The sequence below is a fragment of the Triturus cristatus genome, chromosome 11 (genome assembly GCF_964204655.1).
Source record: "Triturus cristatus chromosome 11, aTriCri1.1, whole genome shotgun sequence".
NCBI classification, from domain to species: domain Eukaryota; kingdom Metazoa; phylum Chordata; class Amphibia; order Caudata; family Salamandridae; genus Triturus; species Triturus cristatus.
In genome coordinates this window covers 107,282,087-107,303,791 of record NC_140594.1, presented here as the reverse complement: position 1 = coordinate 107,303,791, position 21,705 = coordinate 107,282,087, and the positions used below count along the sequence as shown (strand labels likewise).

General features: G+C 52.3%; 1 protein-coding gene across 4 annotated transcripts in view; it reads left to right on the top strand.

Annotated features, from left to right (window-relative positions):
• LOC146783434 (uncharacterized) overlaps positions 1–18,399 on the top strand; it is a 477,699-nt gene extending 459,300 nt beyond the window's left edge. For all 4 annotated transcript variants that reach the window (XR_014970475.1, XM_085633638.1, XM_085633636.1 and 1 more), the window contains exon 10: positions 13,935–18,399. Coding sequence is in view for 3 of the 4 variants with exons in the window: in XM_085633638.1 (XP_085489764.1) it covers positions 13,935–13,986 (52 nt within the window). In the remaining variant the exon portion in view is untranslated. The remainder of the gene's footprint in view (positions 1–13,934) is intronic.
• The last annotated feature ends 3,306 nt before the right edge of the window (positions 18,400–21,705 follow it).

Sequence of the window (21,705 nt, the reverse complement as noted above, 5' to 3'; positions counted from 1 at the left end):
AAGTGGTACCAGGGGGGTTAGTTTGAAAATCTTCCTGCTTTGGCCCTCCTTCCCCCGCACATCCTTCAGTAATGCTGGAGTTCATAGCTTGTGGCTGTGACTGCGTTGTACGTTAGATCTCATTAATTGGGCTACTGTGGGTTTTAACTCAGGGCTTTTACTGCATTGTCCCACAGGCAACTCTGTAATTTTCCGATGAGGATTACATCTCAGGATCTAGCTGCACTGCCCCAAGGAACTCCCAGTAATGCCTCTCTTAAGGGTGTTCATCTCAGGATCTAGCTACACTGCCCCAAGGATCTCCCAGTAATGGGGGGCGTGGCTTGACGCGCAGCGAAATGGTCGCTCTGTGAGCGAGCTCCGCCGGCCGGAAAGTGATCCTGTTCCTATCCTTCACATCGGGGTGAGCGTGTGCTGCCCAAGCCAGCTGGCATTGTGCTGGGGGTGTCGGAGCATCAGCGGTGGTGAGCTGGACCCCCTCTCTACGGTCCTCGCCCTGCTTGGAGCCCGCGGCGCCACTGAGCGGCCGGAGGGGAGGAGTGGCCTGGATCTCCTGCGGGGGCGTGCCATAAATCTGGCCCGAGGAGGCTGCGGCGGAGTGGGCCTGTGTCGGTGTGGGGAGGAGCAGCGGTGGAGCCCCTGTTTCGCCGGCATTCGCGACCCGAGGTGGAGGTCGCTGCGAGGGTGGTGCGAATCCTGCGCGGGAGCCGGTTGGAGCGGCAGAGAGCGCTTGGGCACCCGGGAGGCTGACGGCCTGAATCCCACGTGGAGAGGTGCGGAGGACTACCGCGATCGGCCGCGTCCTGCCGGGACACACGCGGCGCCCAGGCGGGCCCCAGTCGGAGAGGTTTGGTGACGGGACCCTGGTGCCGGGAAGCAGCTGGTGCGTGTTAGCGGAGGCGACCGCAATCCTGGGGACACGGCCTGAGGCCTGGAGGCAGCGGTTTGCGGACTGTGAGACCGCGTGGAGGAGCTGCGGAGCCCTGCGACAGTAGAGAGGTATCTGGCTGGCGCCTGTGAATTGCTGGTGTAGGAGGTGCGTGCTGTGACTGGGGAGCCTGCCGTGGAGCGCGACATCGGTGGCAGCGAGGGGGGCGCGCGGTGGTGGGGGCTATCGCGGGCTGCCTTGGTGGTGGGAGGCCGCAGGGGCTCCCTGCGGGGTTGCTTGCTGTTCCCCCCCCGCTGTTGCCCCCCCCCCGGAGCGGCGTGGGACGGGCAGAGACACGCTCTTTGTGGCAGTGAGGAGGTCGGACTCGCTCTGGATTGTGGCTCTGAGGGGACCTGCGGTAAAGCTCCTGTCGGGCCCGGCGGCTTGTCCGCGTGGACAGAGGGTGCAAACCACTACGAGGTGACCGCTGCCGGGGCTCTTGCTCCCGTGGGACCGACGGCCTGGTGCTTGGTTCGTAATCGGCGTGTAGGTGCCCCTGGACTGTGAGGTGGATGGTGGATTGCTCGTGTGGTTGCCTGCTGCCATGGGTAAACATGATGCTAAACAGTCGAAGCTGGCTTTCGACCAGAAGCGAACGGTGCGTCAGATGGACTCGGAGAAAGGCCCTCAGCAGGCAGAGAGGCAGGACTCCCCCGCGGATGATCAAGGCGAAGACCTGCGCAGGCTGATGCTGGAAATGAGATCTAGTCTCAGAAATATCGACACTAAACTTGACACACTCACTAGCCAGCTGGACTCGGTGAAGACGCAGGTGGCAGCACATGAGACGCGGCTGGACACGATGGAGGCCCGTCAGTCTGAGTTCCACGAATTTCATGTGGAGACGAAGGACCAGCTGCTGCACATGGACAAATTGCTGGGCATTATTCGGGCGAAGAACGAGGATTTAGAGGCACGGTCCCGGCGCAATAATCTGCGCATTACTGGTGTTCCAGAGACCACGGCCATATCCAAAATGGAGACGACCTCCTTCACGAACTGTTCGACCCGGGCCTCTCGGGGATGTTCGCGGTCGAAAGGGCGCATAGATCGCTGGGTCAGAGACCACCTGTGGGGGCGCCGCCTCGGCCCATTATAGCGCGACTTTTGAACTATCAGGATCGGGACGCCATCCTCAAACTGGCCCGGGAGAAAGGTACTATCACACACAAGGGTAACACACTTTCCTTCTATCCTGACTTCACCCCGGCCGTCCAGGCCGCCCGCCGGGAGTTTCTACCGGCCAAGCGGCTGCTCCTGCAGGCGCAGGTCCCTTACTCGCTACTATACCCGGCCAAGTTAAAAGTATCCTTTGAGGGTTCTACCCACATTCTAACTGATGCCAAGGAGGCGATGAAATTTGCTAAGCATGTGGGTCGCAAAACTGGACAGAGAACTAGGGGCGCTGCGGAGGTGTTGCCTGGAGGACTCAGTGACAATGAGTGAAAGTGTACTCTCATCCCTGCGCCTGCGGGGGAGAAGTTCGCCGCTGCCTTGGGTCTACTTGCCACCTACTCGGGGGGGGGGTACAGGGGACATCTGGCACCCTGGTGCTGCCAAAGGCCCAGCAGGTACTCTTTCCTATCTTCAGGTTTGGGTAGCTCGCATCCCCTGCAGATCTTCCGGCCACCCTGTTCTGCACGGGGGAGTAGCCGTATAAGCCATGCCCCACTGGGAATATTCCCGTTTTCATTTCAGGGTACTTTTGGGGCGTATGTTGGGGAGGGCTATTCTACGACCCGGTTAGGGGGTTGGAGTGGGTGAGGGGAGGGTGTCTGGGGGGGGAATGTTTTGTAGGTTTGTTGTTTACTGCCAAACTAGACCGCCTGCTCGCTATGTGGTGCCAAGACTGTGCATGTCGGATTTCGTCACCATGTCGTGTTGTGATCCCCTCTCTACTTGTGGGATATGCCAAGAACTGACAAAACACTGAACTGTATTACATGGAATGTTCGGGGGCTCAACGATCATAGGAAGGCCTGGCTGGTGCATGCTTATTTGGTGCGGCACTGTGTGGATGTCTGCCTGCTACAGGAAACTCATTTGAATGCCACCCCTGCCCCTAGGCTGCGTCACACCAGATGGGGACATGTTTACTCTGCCATCTACTCGAACTATGCCCGGGGGGTGGCCATACTGCTTTGCCGTGGCTTGGATTGGAGGGAGGGGTCTGTGCAGTGTGATTCGGACGGCAGATATGTTCTAGTACACGGACAGGTCTGTGGCGTCGCAGTGGTGTTTGTAGCGGTGTATGGTCCCATGTTGACTCTCCCGAGTTCTACCACAAGATCTGGGGGCAGGTGAAGGCCACTGGCTGCGGCACCATTATCTGGGGGGGAGACTTTAATGCTGTGCTTGATGATAGAGGGGACAGGCAGGGGGTGGCTCGCACGTTGAACCCGCTGGCGAGCTCCGCGCTGCGCGAAATTGTGGTGGATGGCGCGTTGGTGGATGTGTGGCGCGGTCGTCATGGTGACCTCCGGGAGGGCACTTGCATATCGGCTCATGGGGGTGCGTGGTCCCGCTTGGACTTCTGGCTGGTGTCGCGGGACGTCGCGTTGTGGACGTCGCAGGTAGAGCATATGCCCCGCTCGCTATCTGACCATGCGCCCTGCATGCTGCGGCTGCAGCTGCCGGGCGACCCTCCCCTGGCGTTTTCGTGGCGGCTCCCACCCCATGCGCTACTTGATGATGCCTTCAAGGAGGAGATACGGTCGGATATAACTGACTGTTCGAGGCATGTGGGCTGCTGAATTCATATCTGTGCATAGATCGCCGCCTAGTGTTGGGTCCGGATGTTTGCACGTTGTTGTCCTGGAAGAGTCTTCGAAGTATCCTTGGATAGGTGACTCCTCCCCTGGACTACAGTGCGCATGGGCATCCTCTCCATCCTCAGATTGTTTTTTTCCGCCATTGGGTTCGGATGTGCTATCTTAGCTCAAGTTAGGAAAATATTTTTTCGAGGCCAAAAGGCCTTTAGTTCGCGTCGGTACTGTTTATCGATCGGGTTTCGATAGAATTTGTTAGTTTACTAACTTTCAGCACCGACTGCTTTCGCATTTACCTGTCCATCGACGACTTCGACGATGGAATCCAGGACGCCGTTCAAAAGGTGTCCGGTATGCAATGCGAAGTACCCACACATCGACGTCCATCCGGTGTGCAACAAATGCCTTTCGCCGGACCACGACGAATCAACATGCATGGCCTGTGCCCGGTTCCGCTCGAAGAAGACTCTGCGGAATCGACGAGCGGCGAGACTCGAGGCGCAGCACGCGGCACCGGCCCCGACAGACATCTTCGGCGAGGCCGAGGACGTCGAGGAATTGGAAGTCTTGCCCTCCAGTCCCGTTTCCGAACACGAACCCGGATCGGACGAGGAAGACGAGTCACTCTTCCACAGAGGTGAAGACGACACCGAGGTAGGAGACGACGAGGAGGCCTTCGGGGCCGAAGAAAGTAGCTCCAATGATGAACAAGGCCTACCTGTTCAAACCGTTCAAACACCAGTGCCACAGCCTATGGCTCCGGTCGAGGGATCGCCTTCGGGCCTTACCCGAGACCCATCCCGCAGTTCTTCGGCCCCGCCCTCGGGCCCGGCCTCGGACGTTCAGCGGCAGCCATTACTACATAAACAGGCTGGTTTCCCTATCACAAAACCGAAACCGAAAGCTGCTCAGGTTCCACCAAAACCGAAACTGAAAGTAGCGCTGGTCGGATCGAGGCCTTCGACGCCAGCGCACCGCGTCGGCACCGACCGCACCAAGAGGGACTTCGGTGCCGAACTTGAGGCGGGCGACGTTGGAGTCGACAAACGGAAAAAAGCCATCGGCACCGACAAACCTGCTCGGCTACCGGCACCGACGACACCAAGGGCCGTACCGCCTGCTGTGTCTCACATCGCTCCCTCGACGACACCTAAGCCTCAGGTATCGAAGACTTCGACGGTGATCTCTTCACCCCGACTCGATGACCCTCCGGCACCGAAAAAATCTACGGCCGCCTCTACGAGCCTGGCCGGTGCCAAAGCCTCGAAGGCGCCCCAAGTACGACCTGGTGTGACGCAAGGCAGCAAAACCACACCTGTCCTCCAGGACACGTCGGGCTCCGGTTCGGTCGGAGCTCCCGCAGCCTCTTCGGTGCCGACCAACATTACCTTCGGCTTGCCTCCGTCAACAATCCCAAAAATGTTCCAACTCAGGACACGGGTCACCCAACCTACGGTCACACCTGCTGAGACGTCTCCAGCACGTATCATCGACGCCGGCACTGGCAGAATGATTCTCCAGGACCGAAGGATAACTTCGGAGCCGCCATTGGACCCTTTCAGGATCCCACTAAAAAGGAAGTTGCCTGCAGAATCGGAACCTCTCCTTTATGAACCCTTCCATTCATCCTACCAGGATCCACACCGGTTCTCCCCCACACGCTCCGATACAGACGCATTGGAGGACTACATGGCTGACCAAGTCCCCTACCATGTAGACACGGACCCTGATGACCAGCAGGACCCTGATCAAACTTGGGGCGACCCTGCAGACCCCAGTGCACCTCTCGATGCACAGGATCCACAACTCTATGGGGCAAAGACATCTCCTACGGAGGATACTGCAGCGTTCAATGCTCTTATCGAACGTGCTGCCAATAACCATGGGGTGCAGCTTCACTCTGATACCATCGAAGATGACTTTCTAATGGACACCTTTGCATCCTCAGAAAGACATGTAAAGACTCTGCCAATGTTGAAGGGGGTCCTCAAACCAGCCAAGGACATTTTCAAAGAACCCACCAGGGCACGAGTGATAAACCCCAGGATTGATAAAAAATACAGATCAGCACCTGGGGATCCTACTTACATCAGAGGACAATTACCACTCGACTCCATCGTCGTAGCGAATGCACGCAAGAGGGCACACTCGCAAACAACAGGTGACGCTCCTCCCCCGGACAAAGAGTCCAAGGTGTTAGAAACCTCTGGCAAGCGAGTTGCCGCCCAAGCTGCCAACATATGGCGCATAGCCAACACTCAGGCGCTCCTTGCTCGCTATGATAGAGCGCACTATGACACACTTGAGCAAATATTCCAACATCTCCCTGACCAGTTCAAGGAAGGCGCAGAAATGCTCATCAGAGAAGGACAGCTACTAACGAACGCTTCCATCAAATGCGCACTAGATGTTGCAGACACGGCTGCCAGAGCCATAAACACAAGCGTCATGTTGCGACGACATGCCTGGCTACGGATCTCAGGATTCAAGCCTGAGGTACAAAACAATATACTGAACCAGCCCGTCAACCCCGACTATTTATTCGGGCCAGAGGTTGACACCACCCTCGAAAAGATAAAAAAGGATACGGACACTGCAAAGTCCATGGGCGCACTACAAACTCAGTCCTTTCGGAGCGGCTCCTTTCGTCGCCCCGGAAACAAGGGAGCAGGTAGAGGACAGGGGTCACAACAAACATATAACAAAGGCAATACACAGACCACCTATGATAAAAACACCCGAGGTGGATATCGTGGCTCCAGCACAAAGGGCAGAGGACGCGGCTACGGCAACACCAGGTCCTCCCCCAAGAACAAGCAGTGACGCCCTCTCCCTTCCTCCCGACCACATAACACCTGTCGGGGGAAGGCTACAAAGGTTCCTGTCCACGTGGAATTCCATCACCACGGACAGGTGGGTCAAAGATATTATAAAATACGGTTACTGTCTGGAGTTAACCTCCACTCCACCCACAATACCACCAAGAAGCCGTCCTATGTCCTCAGAGCACTTAACGCTCTTACAGCAAGAAGTGCAAAGTATGCTTCTAAAAGGCGCTATAGAGGTCGTACCCATCCACGAGCAGGGTGCGGGAGTGTACTCCCTCTACTTCTTAATTCCAAAAAAGGACGGGTCGCTCAGACCTATATTGGACCTGAGACCCCTGAACCAGTACATTCTTTCAGAGCACTTTCATATGCTCACTCTACAGCAAGTCCTTCCGCTTCTCAAGCAGGGAGACTTCCTAGCCACACTGGACCTCAAGGATGCGTACTTTCACATACCCATCCACCCCTCACACAAAAAATACCTCAGGTTCACTGTTCAGGGGCAGCACTATCAGTTCAAAGTCCTTCCCTTCGGCGTGACAACAGCGCCCAGGGTTTTCACGAAGTGCCTCGCTACGGTGGCAGCACATCTACGGAGGCAGCATATACACGTCTACCCCTACCTAGACGACTGGCTCGTTCAAGCGAAGTCAGCCCAGCAATGTGCAAGCCACATGTCCCGCACCATTCACCTTCTTCACAGTCTGGGATTCTCACTGAATTATCCAAAGTCCCATCTCCAGCCCGCACACGTACAACAGTACCTAGGTGCGACTATAGACACTCTGGCGGCCACAGCTCAGCCAAATTTAGTGAGGATCGACAGCATACAACTGCTGATCTCCAAATTCAAACCCAATCACTCACTTCCAGCGCGAGTGTTCATGCAGTTGATAGGCATGATGGCCTCCTGCATCTTCATAGTCCCGCACGCGAGATTACATATGCGCCCACTTCAGGAGTGCCTAGCACGTCAGTGGAATCAGGCTCAAGGACAGTTAAAGGACCTAGTGTTGGTGAGCGGTCGGGCATACAACTCTCTGCATTGGTGGAATCCACAAAACCTTTGCAAGGGCCGACCGTTCCAAGAGCCTGTCCCACAAATAGTACTGACAGCGGACGCGTCTCTCCAGGGATGGGGAGCTCATGTACTCCACTACACAGTGCAAGGACTATGGACAACACAACAAAAGAAGTTGCACATCAACCTTCTGGAATTGATGGCAATCTTCCTAGCCATGAAGGCGTTCAAAGTACATCTATGCAACAAGGTCCTGTTGATCCGGACGGACAACATGACCGCAATGTACTACATACAGAAACAGGGAGGCACACACTCTCCACAGTTGTCTCATCTGGCTCAGAGCATGTGGAAGTGGGCCATTCAAAGGAACATGTTCCTCATGGCGGAACACCTCCCTGGCAAGGACAACCAGATGGCGGATCTGCTCAGCAGACACAGCCATCAAATGCACGAGTGGGAGTTACACCCATCAGTACTCCAACCGTACTTTCAGCAGTGGGGTCATCCGGAGATAGACCTATTCGCGACAAGCGAAAACGCAAAATGCCCAAGCTTCGCCGCCAGATTCCCACATCCGCAGTCGCAGGGCAATGCGATATGGATGAACTGGTCCGGCAGATTTGCGTACGCTTTTCCCCCAGCGCCATTGATACCGCTAGTGGCCCGCAAACTCCGACAACACTCCCTGACACTCGTCCTAGTTGCCCCCACGTGGGCACGCCAGCCGTGGTACACCACCTTCCTCGAACTTTCCGTGGTGCCGCATCAAAGGCTGCGGATCAAACCCGCGCATTTGACGCAGAACCATGGAGAGGTTCAGCACCCAGATCCGCAACAGCTGAATCTGGCGATCTGGCTCCTGAAGTCCTAGAGTTTGGCTATCTCAAACTGCCACCTGACTGTATGGACATCATCAAGGAGGCCAGGAGACCCACTACCAGAGCTTGCTATGCAGCCAAATGGAAAAGGTTCGTCATTTATTGCGGAAATAATGACATCAACCCGCTGGACGCATCCATCCAAAACATCATCTGTTATCTCTTACACCTATATCGATGCAATCTGGCGTACACCTCTATACGTGTCCATTTGACCGCAATATCAGCCTATCTGCAAACCAGGCAGCACCTCTCTCTATTCAGAGTGCCTGCCATCAAAGCATTCTTGGAGGGGCTCAAACGAGTCATTCCACCTAGTCACCCACCGGCTCCAATGTGGAACCTCAACTTGGTCCTCACACGCCTGATGGGTCCACCCTTTGAACCTCTACACTCATGCGAGATTCAATTCCTTACCTGGAAAGTGGCCTTCCTAGTAGCGATCACTTCCCTCAGAAGAGTTAGTGAACTCCAGGCACTAACCGTTCAAGAGCCATTTATTCAGGTTCACGCTAACAGGGTCGTACTACGTACCAACCCCAAGTTCATGCCCAAGGTAATATCACAGTTCCACATGAACCAGACTATTGAACTGCCCGTTTTCTTCCAAAACCCACAAACTGTTGCAGAAAGGGCACTACATACACTAGATGTACGGAGGGCCCTCATGTACTACATCGACAGGACTAAACCATTCAGGAAGACAAAACAACTGTTCGTTGCCTTTGCCCCACACCACAAAGGTAACGCCATCTCCAAAGCAGGGATAGCCAGATGGATAGTTAAGTGTATTCAAATCTGTTATCAAAAGGCAAAACGCACATTAACTATTCCACCACGAGCCCACTCAACACGTAAGTTGGGGGCTTCCATGGCCTTCCTAGGAAATATTCCCCTGCATGATATATGCAGAGCAGCCACATGGTCCACTACACACACATTTACAAAACACTATTGCGTAGATGTGCAGTCAAAACAGCAGGCAGCTGTAGGACAGGCTGTTCTCAAAACACTTTTTCAGACCGCTGCAGCTGGCACGGGTAGCCGCCGCTAATAGAGGGCACTGCTATGTATTCTATGCACAGATATGAATTCAGCAGCCCACATGCCTCGAACTGAATATGCTACTTACCAGTATGCATCTGTTCTTGGCATGTAGGGCTGCTGACATTCATATCGCCCTCCCTCCTCCCCGGCGCCTGTCGCAGCTGCAGCTCTCAGAATTACTGCAAGCATGGTCATCACTTTCTGTATCTACTCCATCACTGCCACAATGGCGAAAAACAATCTGAGGATGGAGAGGATGCCCATGCGCACTGTAGTCCAGGGGAGGAGTCACCTATCCAAGGATACTTCGAAGACTCTTCCAGGACAACAACGTGCAAACATCCGGACCCAACACTAGGCGGCGATCTATGCACAGATATGAATGTCAGCAGCCCTACATGCCAAGAACAGATGCATACTGGTAAGTAGCATATTCAATTTTGATCGTAATGTGGGTTCTGTGGACTCAGTGGCAACTCTTTGGGAGGCATTTAAGGTGGTCATCAGGGGCCAGTGCATAGCCCGGCAGTCGGGGGTGCTGCGGGCGATACGGGGCACCTTAGCCACACTGGAGGGTGATATCAAGGGACTCGAGCGCACTTTCTTTGAGAGCGGTGGCGCGGAGGTGGCTGGGCTGCTGAAGGCTAAACTACTAGCCTATAACGAGGAGGCGATGCGGGAGGTTAAATTCCTAGGGAAATATGCGGAGGCTCGGCGCTACGGCGAGGGCGGAAGGCCAGGGAAGGTACTGGCGAACATGACAAGGCCGCCGCGGCCCGCGGCATACATCCACGAACTGCACACGGCAACGGGTGATCTGCTTCACACTAGGGGGGAGATCGTGGGTGCCTTTTCCGAGTTCTACTCCAGGTTATACACTAACACCCAGGACGCATGCCCGGAGGGACTCGCGCCCTTCCTGGATTCCATTGCGCTAGTTTGGTTTAACAACAAACATTGGGAATATATGGATCTCCCGATAGACGCAGGGGATGTAGCGCAGGTCATCCGGAGCCTGCCGCTTGACAAGGCACCGGGACCGGATGGCCTCACGACGGCCTTCTACAAGGCATATGCAGAGGAACTGTCGCCCAGGTTGTTGGCGGTATATGAAGAGGCTTTAGAAACGGGAATCCTGCCGGCTACCATGCGCGAGGCACTGATTATCACATTGCTCAAACCAGATAAGCCCGCAGATGACCTCCACTCGTATCGGCCCCTCTCTTTGATTAATGTGGATGTGAAGATCCCCGCCAAGATTCTCGCTAACCGGGTGCAGCCAATGCTACCGTTGATTGCCCTTCCAGATCAATCGGGGTTAATACCGGAGAGAGCGACCTCGCACAATCTGCGCACCATATTTGCGGTGCTGCACCATTTGCACCCTGAGATCAAGGCCGCGGTGGTGTTTCTGGATGCCACAAAGGCCTTTGACACCCTTGAATGGCCCTATCTGTTCCAAATCTTGGAAAGGATGGGGTTCAGTGCGCTATTGCTCCGGAAAATTCGATTGCTCTACACTCTGCCTACTGCAAGGGTGCGGGTGAATGGCCTGGTGTCTGACCCGTTCAACATCTCGCGAGGGACTAGACAGGGGTGCCCCCTCTCCCCGCTGCTGTTCGCCATAGCTATGGAGCCGCTTGCGGCCAGGATTCGGCAGCATCATACGGTGAGGGGTATAGGTTTCAGCTCCAGGAGCCTTCTGGTCTCCCTCTACGCGGATGACGTGACCCTTTATCTTACCAATCCCGCAGACAACCTTGATCCCGTTTTGCGGGAGTTCGTCCGCTTTGAGGGTCTCGCCGGCATCTCCATCAACTGGGCCAAGTCAGTGCTCTTTCCCCTCATGGACAGCACCACGGAGGTGTGCTCCGAGTACCCCCTACGCTGGGAGGCCGGGGAGGTCAAATATTTGGGGATTTGGATTAGCCGTGACACTCAAGAGATCTGGAATCTCAACTTTGGCAGGGCGATGATGTGGCTGCGCGCAAAAGTGAAGCTCTGGGCTTCCCTACCCCTGACACTGACTGGGCGGATTGCGCTGGCGAAAATGATAGTGCTGCACAAGTTCCTATACCTGTTTGCCAATATACCTGTGCCGCTCACGTCGCATTTCTTTGCCTCCTTGCGCTCCTGCTTGGTGGAGTTGGTCTGGGCGGGAGGGCAGGCCAGGGTGGCTTGGGACACGTTGACGTTGCCATTGCGGCGGGGAGGTCTGGGTGCCCCGGATATGGAGCTCTATGCTCTCTGTGCTCAGGCACAATTCCTGCACTTTTGGTCTCACCCTACTCCCTTTCAGCCTCATGTGGCGGTGGAGAGAGCAGTGGTGGCGCCCCTTCCACTGGGGGTGGCAATCTGCGCCAAGGCGCGCCGCCCTGGGGCGGACGTAGACACCGCGGGGCTGTTGCAGTGGGTGTGGGAGCGGTTACGCCGGAGGGCGCAGGTTCCGTTACTATACGCCCCCTCGCTCCCCTTGATGCATAACCCGTTGCTGCCTTGTGTGGCGGATGGGATAGCTGGGCATCTTGCTGAGAGGCTGCGGCTTCGTACACTGGCTGACCTGTTCCCCGACGGCAAGTTCATGTCGCCCCCGGCGCCCGGGGAGGAGGCAGCGGAGCCATTCTCCGAATTATTTCTGTACCATCGGCTGCGTGAGGCATGCCGGGCGCTGTCGAGGGAGTTCCCTATCGCGCCGCCTGTCTTTCCAGCTTTAGAGGCAGTGGTGGGCTCCCCGTCCCCCCGTAAATTGGTGACTCGCATCTATCGCCATATGCAGAACGTGGACCAGGCGGAGGCACCCACGGCCTTGTTGCTTTGGAATGGTGAGCTCCACCCGGAGGTTACGGAGGAGCAGTGGGAATTCTGCTGCGGGCAACTTACCGAGCTCTCGCCGAACTATAATCTACGGCTAATACATTTTAAATATCTGCATCGGTTCTACAGAACCCCCGTCAGCCTCAGGCGGATGGGCCTTAGGGAGACGGATGATTGTTGGCGGTGTGGATCGGCCGCGGCCTCCTTCCTACATATAGCATGGTCCTGCCCCAGACTAGACAGCTATTGGTCTCAGATTTTTGTGTTGATAAACCAGATTGTGGGCCTAGCGGTTGTCCCTTCCCCCCTAGTTGGGCTGCTGGGCTATGTCAGAGACACCCCACCACCGTCGCGTAAGTTGCACGCACTGCTTCTATTATTTGCCAAACGGCAGGTGGCCCTCCATTGGGGGCGGAGGAGGGTGCCCACGGTGAAGGGTTGGCTGGCAGCAGTCACGTATGGTTGCACGCAGCTGGCGACGTTCTGGGAGTTGATGCCAGTCGCCTCCCGGCCCAGGGACATTTGGGACCCGTTTGTTTGCTGGGCCCGGGAGCATCAGCGCAGGGCCTCAGAGGCTGGTGATCTGAGTGAGTGAAATGAGTGTGGTGTGGGTGGTGGGAGGGCGGTGGGTGGGCAGGTCGTTTCTTTTCTCCCATTGTGGCCGCGGCGGTGCCACTGGCGGCACTCGCTCGACCTTGTTGGTGAATTGGGCTCCCTTGCAGGGTTGCCCCGTTCCATTGCCGCAGCTGCACCATGTGGACTTATTGGCCCCTGGACGATGTTTACTGTTCTGTGGTCCCTAACACTGTACTGATGTGACGACGATTGTAACATTTCATCTACTGTCTGATGCTGGCTGGCGAGCTGTATGCTTCCCGTTAATGATGCTTATTGGCAGGGTTCTTGTTTGTTTGTTTGGCGCTGCTGAATGCGTTATCAATCTCCTCTACACAGTGTACGACATTGATCTGCGTTTTTTGACGCGTTGATATCAATATGAGCTGCCTGCCCCCGGGTTGTTGGCTGAATAGCTGTGTACAATTTGATGGCGCAATAAAGGTTTTTGAAAAAAAAAAAAAAAAAGGATCTCCCAGTAATGCCTCTCTTAAGGGTGTTCATCTCAGGATCTAGCTGCACTGCCCCAAGGATCTCCCAGTAATGCCTCTCTTAAGGGTGTTCATCTCAGGATCTAGCTGCACTGCCCCAGGGATCTCCCAGTAATGCCTCTCTTCAGGGTGTTCATCTCAGGGCTCTGGCTGCATCGCTCTGGAGAGCACCTCATAATTCACCATGAGAGGTCATGCATTGCCCTGTATACTACCCAGTCATTTTGTAATTGTGGGTTCTAGATGAGGATTTGGACTACGGCTTCCCAGGTACCTGAAATCATTATAGGAATTCAAGGTCATTTTCTATATCCTGTAAATTATTGTATAACATTCTTTAGACGCTGAGGAATGTATTCTCTCTCTCCATTGTTGATGGTGACTGTTTATTGTGCCCCCACCTCGTTCGTTTAGTGTTATCTCTATGCGCACATTTAGTTGGAAGTGCCTGACTTGGCGGTGCTTACTCCCCCTTTCCTCCACCCTGTTCTTTGGTGTGTGATCTACCCATGCTGAATCCAGTCTCTGTTTTCTTTTACAGTTACTCAGACGAAGCCACAGAAAAGACTACAGAGGAGGAATTGCCTTCCTAGCTGGACGATCATTTATCAACAATATTCCTGCTCCTTCCATCAGTCTTTCCTTCCTCTGTTACAAGATGAATATGGAACCACAACATACTTTGCAATAACACTGGCCTCTCTAGGAATAACAGATCCAGGATGGTCTGAGCAGCTGCACTAAGTATCTCCTCCCCCCTGACTTCAGGAGTTAAGAGTATAAAAACTATCCGTCTGCAATAAGGAATTCCCCCCTCCTGCACGGGGGGAAAGGGACTTTGCACCAAGAATCCCTCTTCATGAACCTTGAAAGATGAGGCTGGGAGCAAACAACTGCACCTCAAACATTAGAGGAAAGGATTGGTTAAAAATGTAGCTGCACCAAGAAGCATCCATATCCACCGCAGAGGAAGCGGGCCTTAAACCAGGAACCATGAGCCACTCTCTTCCCAGAGGAAGACCCCTCGTACCTAAACCTCAGAGAGAACCAACTGAGGAATGGACACAGCCTACTGCAGTTACAAGCCCTGGCACACTTCAGAGTGCCCAACTCAAAGAATTCTACCCTTACCGGAGAGGCAGAAGAAAGCCATCAACTATACTATGAACGAACCCACTCCAACTGCACCAGGCCCCTCTTCCTCCTACACTAGAGGAAGATAAGAGCGTGACGCACAATCGCATGGGTGTTTTAAGACAACCAAGAAAAACGTTGGACTGCGTGTACTTCTGTTTTCAGCACTAGAAAAAATCATCATGTAAATAGGTGCAATGTCTATTAAGTGGGGCTTTCTCCCCACACCACATGTTGTCGCGTAAAACATACTCTAATTATGTGTTTAGACTTTTTTGTTTGTTGTCAGTGGACATTTTAGGCATTACTTTCAACCATTGATGCGAAATGCTGCCTAACAGCTAATGAAATGCTGGACCTACCGCACCTCAGATGAATGAACCACAATTAAACTATTCTAATTAGCTTTTTAATTCACTTGCTTATGGCTTTATTCACCACCTTGGCCAGGTCCCACTTAACATGCTCCAGCCGTCTGACATCCTGGCTGTCCTGTCGTTTGCAGGAAGCAAACATGCTTTAGAGGGGCTAGGAGAGCTCCTTAGTAAAGTATGTGAACTGGCTCAACAGCTTAATTCAGGAGAAGAATCGCTGGGCATTAAGAGCGGCCATCTTCAGCAGGGATATATGCCTCAGCTCCACAGGTCATTCAGCATGCAGGGCTGCAGCAGCTCTGATGGTTAGGTCTTTGTCAAGAAGAGAGTGAAACGGATTGCTTACCAGGTTCAAACAGGTCTTACAGAAAGAATCACTTAGGGTATATGAGTCAGGAGTCAGGCTGAGACCTATCTCTTACTCCAGGGTTTCAAAGTCCCAGGAAAGGGGGCCTGGCAAGTTCTGAAAAGATGCAGAGGAGCGAAGATCAATCTGAAGCAATTAGGCAGATGCGATGAGTTATGTATCCAGGCTTCCAAGACAGTCTTGGACCAAAGTGAAAAAGTCAAGTAGTCAATTGCTTGGAAACACAACAGAGGAGTTTTACACTAGATATGATGCAATTAATTTATAAAATGCCTAAGTCTTGGTTGCGCTCAGATGTGATTGCACATAAACTGTTGGGAATGAGGTAGGAGGTATAGTGGCTTAAACAGAACCGCTGGACAACAGCAGAAATCATCCTGCCTAAGGAAAGGTACACAGTGGAGCACACACTAGGAAAGCATTGGTAAGCACTGGGTGTCAGCTTCCGTGTAAAAATGCACATGTATGGAACTATGACTTGTCTACCAACTGTGCATGAATGAGTGAATATACAAAGTGGCAGTGTAAACCTCGTTTCCTATATTTGCTAGGCTTGGAGCGCAAGATTGGAAAAAGATGGAAAGTATTGCATTCTTGTTGATGAAGGCCAGTGCATTGACCAGACCAATCACAAGCTAAAATGAAGTCAACATTCAACTTTGAAAACTGGAAATATTCCCTGATGTCTCCTAATCTGCCATTAGTGAAGTATGAAAGAGAGAGTGGAGGCCATGTCCCTCGACTTCTTTTCTAACAAAGTGCTCAGGTTTAAGGACCAGAGACTCAATACCTAGAAAATACCTAATCAAGAAGTTCCAGACAAGGCAAACGTGGGTACATGTTCCCTTTATTTTCTTGACAGAGGTGCACCTTTTGAGGAGAGGAAGATTAAGAAACCCCAGTAACTTCCTAGAACAAGAAGTCCATATGTGATGAAAGAGACCTAGAACTATGCTCCTTTCTTGTTCGGACAGAAAAGCCCCAAACATGGTGACAGACGTCCACCTCTGCTGTGAGTGCCCCCGCTGCAACAATGTCTGGATCCCTGGTGCTGATTTTCGTTGTCATGGATGAACATGGATCATGCATGTGTGCCATGACATTAGCCTGTCTCACGCATTGCGGTCTTGTTGTACCAAGAGAGGCGCCCAGTGTGCTGCGCTCATAGTAGTGAAAGGCTACTGCCTTTGTCAGTAGTCAGGCAGAACAAGTGCGGTGGTAAGAGCATACCGTGTAGTGATCAGTAGAAGTTAACAGGCTTTTTTACCTTAGTAAATGGAGTGAGGTCTTACAGACTCACACTTGTAAAGTTTCGCTGCTTTATGCTTAACTCACCCTTGACCTACATCAAGTTAGTATGTAGCGCTGTGCAACATGTGCATGTTGTATGCATGTGCTGGGTGTATGTGTGCCTGTGAATGGTGCAATTCGTGGAGCATTCTTGGTTCCATTTTGGGAGAACCAGGGCTGACTGGAGGAGCATGAGATGCAGAGGAATCCCTCGCCCGCCAGACAGATTTATGGATTGATACATTCCTGTGAGCTGGGTTGGACACACACTGGAGGAAGAAGAGCCAGGCTCTTCAGTACATTGCAAAGGGTGCTCTTTGATTCTGAGATTGGCCACTAGGAAGAGGTCTGGGCACATCTCAGGATGGAGATGGGGCCAATAAGAGAATCATAAAGAGTATCATAAAGAAAAGGGCTTGGAGCCCTGGAGTAACCTTGCGATGGCAATACCACTGTGGCTGACATCCAGGTGTGGACCTCTAGTCACTGACATCCAGGTGTGGTACTATCAGATTTGAAGGTGCTCCTGCTGTGACAGGCTGATTTCTGAAGGAAGGATAGGGCAGAGGAGAGGGTACTTCGAAAGGCAGCGGACCCCCATTGCAAGCATCAGAGCCTCAGACCCTAAATCACAGGTAGTGCCTGGAAGTGGACTCTAAGAAGTGGAGCTTGAGGCCCTCAAACTGTCAGCGAGCGAGAAGGAGAACTCTGCTAGACTTCTGCCTGTGACTAGGGCTGCAGGCTGAGGCCTGACAGTTTCCCAGCTAGGTAAGGAGATCCAGGGACAACTAAGTCCACCTGGCCCTGGAGGCTGGAGAACCAGTGCCTGCCTTATTGCCAAGAACAGTGTGCCAAGTGCAAAATAGGAGAGCGCTGGAAGGAGCGAGGTCCAGTGGGGGATCCTAACAAATGAATCCCTGTAGCGAGGTGTGAGGAGATGGCTACTGCACCAATCAGTTTGTTACCTCGTGCAGGTTCAATTTAGAGACCCTGTATGCCAGAGTGGGCCGCAATGAAGTTAGCTGTGGTCAACCTCGCTGCTATGCTGATCGAACTGCAGCCTGTGTGCAGAGTGAAGTCAGCGACTCCTCCATATGCAGCAGGGGCTGCCATAAAGATTACTGCCGTGTCGACTAGGCCATAGCCCATTTGCGGAAGAAAGTCAGCTACCACCCCTATGCAAGGTTAGGAAAACAGTGAAGATTACTGCCATGCCGATCAGGCTCTAGCCCGTGTGCAGATTAAAGTCGGCAACCCCATGTGCAAGGAGGGGCCGTTGCAAAATCTACTGCTGTGCCAATCGGACTGAAGCACATGTGTGGAGGTAAGTCAGCAACCCCATATGCCAGGAGGGCCTGCTGACTGTGAAGTCTACTGTTGTGCCGGTCAGGACGTCACCTGTGTGCAGAGCAAGATCAGTGACCCTGTGTGCCAAGTGGGGCTACCAGAAAGGACAAGGTCCATTGCCTGGTTCATTCTGTCATGAGAAGAGGCTGCCATGGTAACCCGTGTGGGCCTGAGCTGAGAATCGGAAATGGAGCAACATACCTTCCAACTGCGGGAAGGAATAGAGGAACTTACCGTTTCACTGGAGAGAGCTCAGTGAACGCCCAGCCGCTGCCCCTGTAGAGAGACGAGTGCTACTTAACTACAGCAGCTCCTTGTGGAGACTCCAGTAACACAATCCTTCCAGGAATAGGTAAGACTGATTGCAGAGCCGGAGAGGCTCCAGGGGAACTTGTTCTGCCGCATAGCACTTCGGGCGCTGGAACACTTTTGACTTTTATCGGAGTTGAATGGAAATCCTGAGAAGTGGCCTACTAGTGGGGCTTAGCCTTAATGTCGCCAATGGGGATTGGGGAATAACCATGACTGCTAGTGAGAGGGAAGTGGGATTCAAGGACTTGCCTATTGACCACTAGAGCCCTGACCTCAGGGGGCTGTGTATTGTTTGCGTATGCTGTATTCACTTTGCGTTCGTATATAAATACTCCTTTTTTCATAAAAGAAAGTATTTCACTAGACAGTCATTTATTGCTGCTATTGAACATATTTTGAGTTCTGATCCTGTGTTCACTCCTCTGTATCTGTATTCCCACAGAGAACCTTGGATGGCTCATCCTGAGCTACCACTGAGAGTCAAGTGCGGAAGGGGTACTTGGCCCAGTTGTTGAGGACCCATAGTAGGTCGACCCCAGGACTTCGAATCATTTGTGAAAAACCACAGAAGCAGGCCAATGGGTTCTACTAACTTAAGAAATCAGAGTTTGAGAAAATCGCAGATAAGAGAAGTTGGATCCTAGAAGATGCATATTTTTACTCAGAAATCATGACGTTGCCATTGATCCGCTATGAAGGAGGCAGGTAAAACTGCATCAAAATGCAAGGTTTTGATCACAAAAATCCCGGTAACTACAGACCAATATCGTATGGATCCTTTTAGGGTATGTTTATTGAATAAGAGATCTTTTGAGTCCTCTAAGCCTTCCTTGAACAAAACAACCTCTTTTGAGACAGACAAAAATGACTGATCTGAAGAGACACTGATTCTACATTGATCCCTATATGGGAGGACCTAAAGAAAATGGTTGATTTTAATGAAGCCACCACCCTCCTCCAACTTAACTTTTAAACACAATAACTACCAACTCCTTCTTTACAGATTGGGCAACATAGGAATTATGGGCACTGTTCTGAATTGAATTAATTCAAATTCAGAACAGTTCTGTCAGCCTCCTCTATTCTACACAGCACCCTTACACCCTTGGGCAGGCATCCCTCAAGCCTTTACCATCTCCCATCTACTGCTCACTGTGTAGTGGTTTATTTTGCCTGAGCTAATTAGCTCTTTCAGTCTGACCTGTTTGAAGTACAGGAAAGATACTCCGATCCTTTCAAAGCTGAGAAAACCCTTGGAATTGGACACCTCAGACATCAGCTGATGCCTTCAAGCAGTAGACCACTGAATGCTACAGAACCTTCTGATACTTAATTCCTCCAAAATGGAGGTGATCATTGTGGTTTATGTAATAACATTTACTCTCTCAACCCAGAACATCAGACCATCTACAACTATCATGACCAAAGTGAAGGATTTGTGGTTGATAATGATTTTTTAGCTCTTCCTTCAAACATCAAGTCAATTCCTACACGATGAAACATGAAACAAGTGCAATATATTGTTAAGGATCTGTAAATTGCCTCCAAGGTTCCAGACAACAAAAGCTCTATTAATGTCATGTTTTAACTAAGCTGCGGAGCTCTAAATCCAGAAAGTCTATGCAAGACAAGTTCCAAATGTGGTTAGAGATGATCATATCACCTCCGCCCTGCATGCACAGCATGGCCTATAAGTAACAAGACAGTCTCTTTCAATGTACATTGTCTACCGGCTATTCCCTGAGCAAGGTCAATAATCCTACAAACCAACCTTAAAATGTACCACCAAAGATGGAACCTCAGATCCAGAATTGCCGTGGTGTTGCACATTGAAGGTTGCAAATTGTTGCGAGCTCTTTCTCTACACAGGCAAGTAGGCTCTGGAACACCCACGCAGCAAGAATAAGGATAACCAGCAACTATCTAGAAATCTAATAAGCAATAAAGACTTGGCTGCTTTTCTAAAACACAATAGGGCTTATTTTGATGTCGGGCAGACGCACCGTTGTGGAAATGGGACTGACCCACGACCTCCAGTAGGCGGTCCCGACCGCCTAATCATGATGCGACCGCACATGGTGCGGTCACATACTCCCATTCCTCTATAGGAGCTTGTGTTATGGCCGTAGACCGGTTGGTTTCAATTCCGACCGTCTGTAACATAATCAGCCGGTTGGAATCGAAACCGAGTGTCGGAAAGCCTCCTGTCGGTGGGTTACTGACACTCATCGTCGGAAAGCATCTGACCGGAGGTCAAAGGCTTTCCGACAATCATCGAAGTCAGCCCCCATGTGTCAAGTTCAGGTAATGAAATGAGCTTTTATGTATATGAAAATTGTGAACCTCTCACTCTCTTTAATATTGCCACAAATTGACCTTTCTCCTAACCTTTAGAGAAGATCAGGTCTTTGGGCACGTCGTAAGCCCACCTCTTCCCTTCCTTGTTAGGACCAGACGCTCTTCAAAACACTTCCCTGATCTCTGTACGAGTCAAAGAGAATGGGAAAGGAAGAGAGACAGAGTTGATTTAGGCCTGAATGTCTTCTGTCATAGGATTTATTCAACATCTTAAAGGGATTGGAGACCCAATAACAAAATATATTTTCATAAGTAAGGAGACCTATGTGAGGGTGTTAGAATCCGGGGTCTCTGGTTGGCGCAGGTATGCACTTGCGACAAGCAGGGACCCTTTCCTCTAAGTCAGGGCGAAGGATTACTCTGAGAAAATAACCCCTGCTCACCCTCTAGGTCACGTGGCGCGAGCAGTCAGGTAGGTTCCAGAGGGCATTAGGTTAAGCATTCAAGATGTCCCACACAACAACCACCAACCCACCACACAGAGACACAAGGCTGTATTTTGTAAAAATAAACTCTTTATATAAAAGGTTACTTCAAGCAGGCTTTAAAAATACAGTTCTTCACTTCAAAGTAGGTTCCAGTTACTTGTACTGACTTCTCAGGAGTCCACAGTTCTTAAAATGGCAAGTCTTGCTTCAAAATCCACTTATTTGAGGTCTGTGCGCTTCGTAGGGCCGTCGGTATGCTTTGTACGAGTTTTTAGACGCATCGTGCCGTTTCTCACGCTTCTCGCGTGAGCACGCGTACGAGGACTTGAGCCGTACGGACCGTACCCTCGCAAGTACGCGTCGTACAAGTCCGGTACGCCTCTTGCAAAACCTCACGCTTCCCGCGTGAGCAACGTCTATATATTTCCACCGGTACGGACCGTACCTTCGCTGGGACGCCTCGTACAGGTGGTGCGACCCGTACCAAAGCTCACGCTTCACGCGTGAACAGCGTAGCGCGATGCCAGCGCTTGTACGGACCGTACAAAGGCAAGTACGGGTCGTACGAGGGCGCTTTCAACTCACAGTACCTAGATCTTGGTAGGGGGTTTGTGGCGGCCTCAGCAGTCCCGCAAAGGGTGTCCCACATCGCGTTGCAGTCCCGACTCTTCAGTGTACGGCGATGCTTCGGGGGCGCTCGGG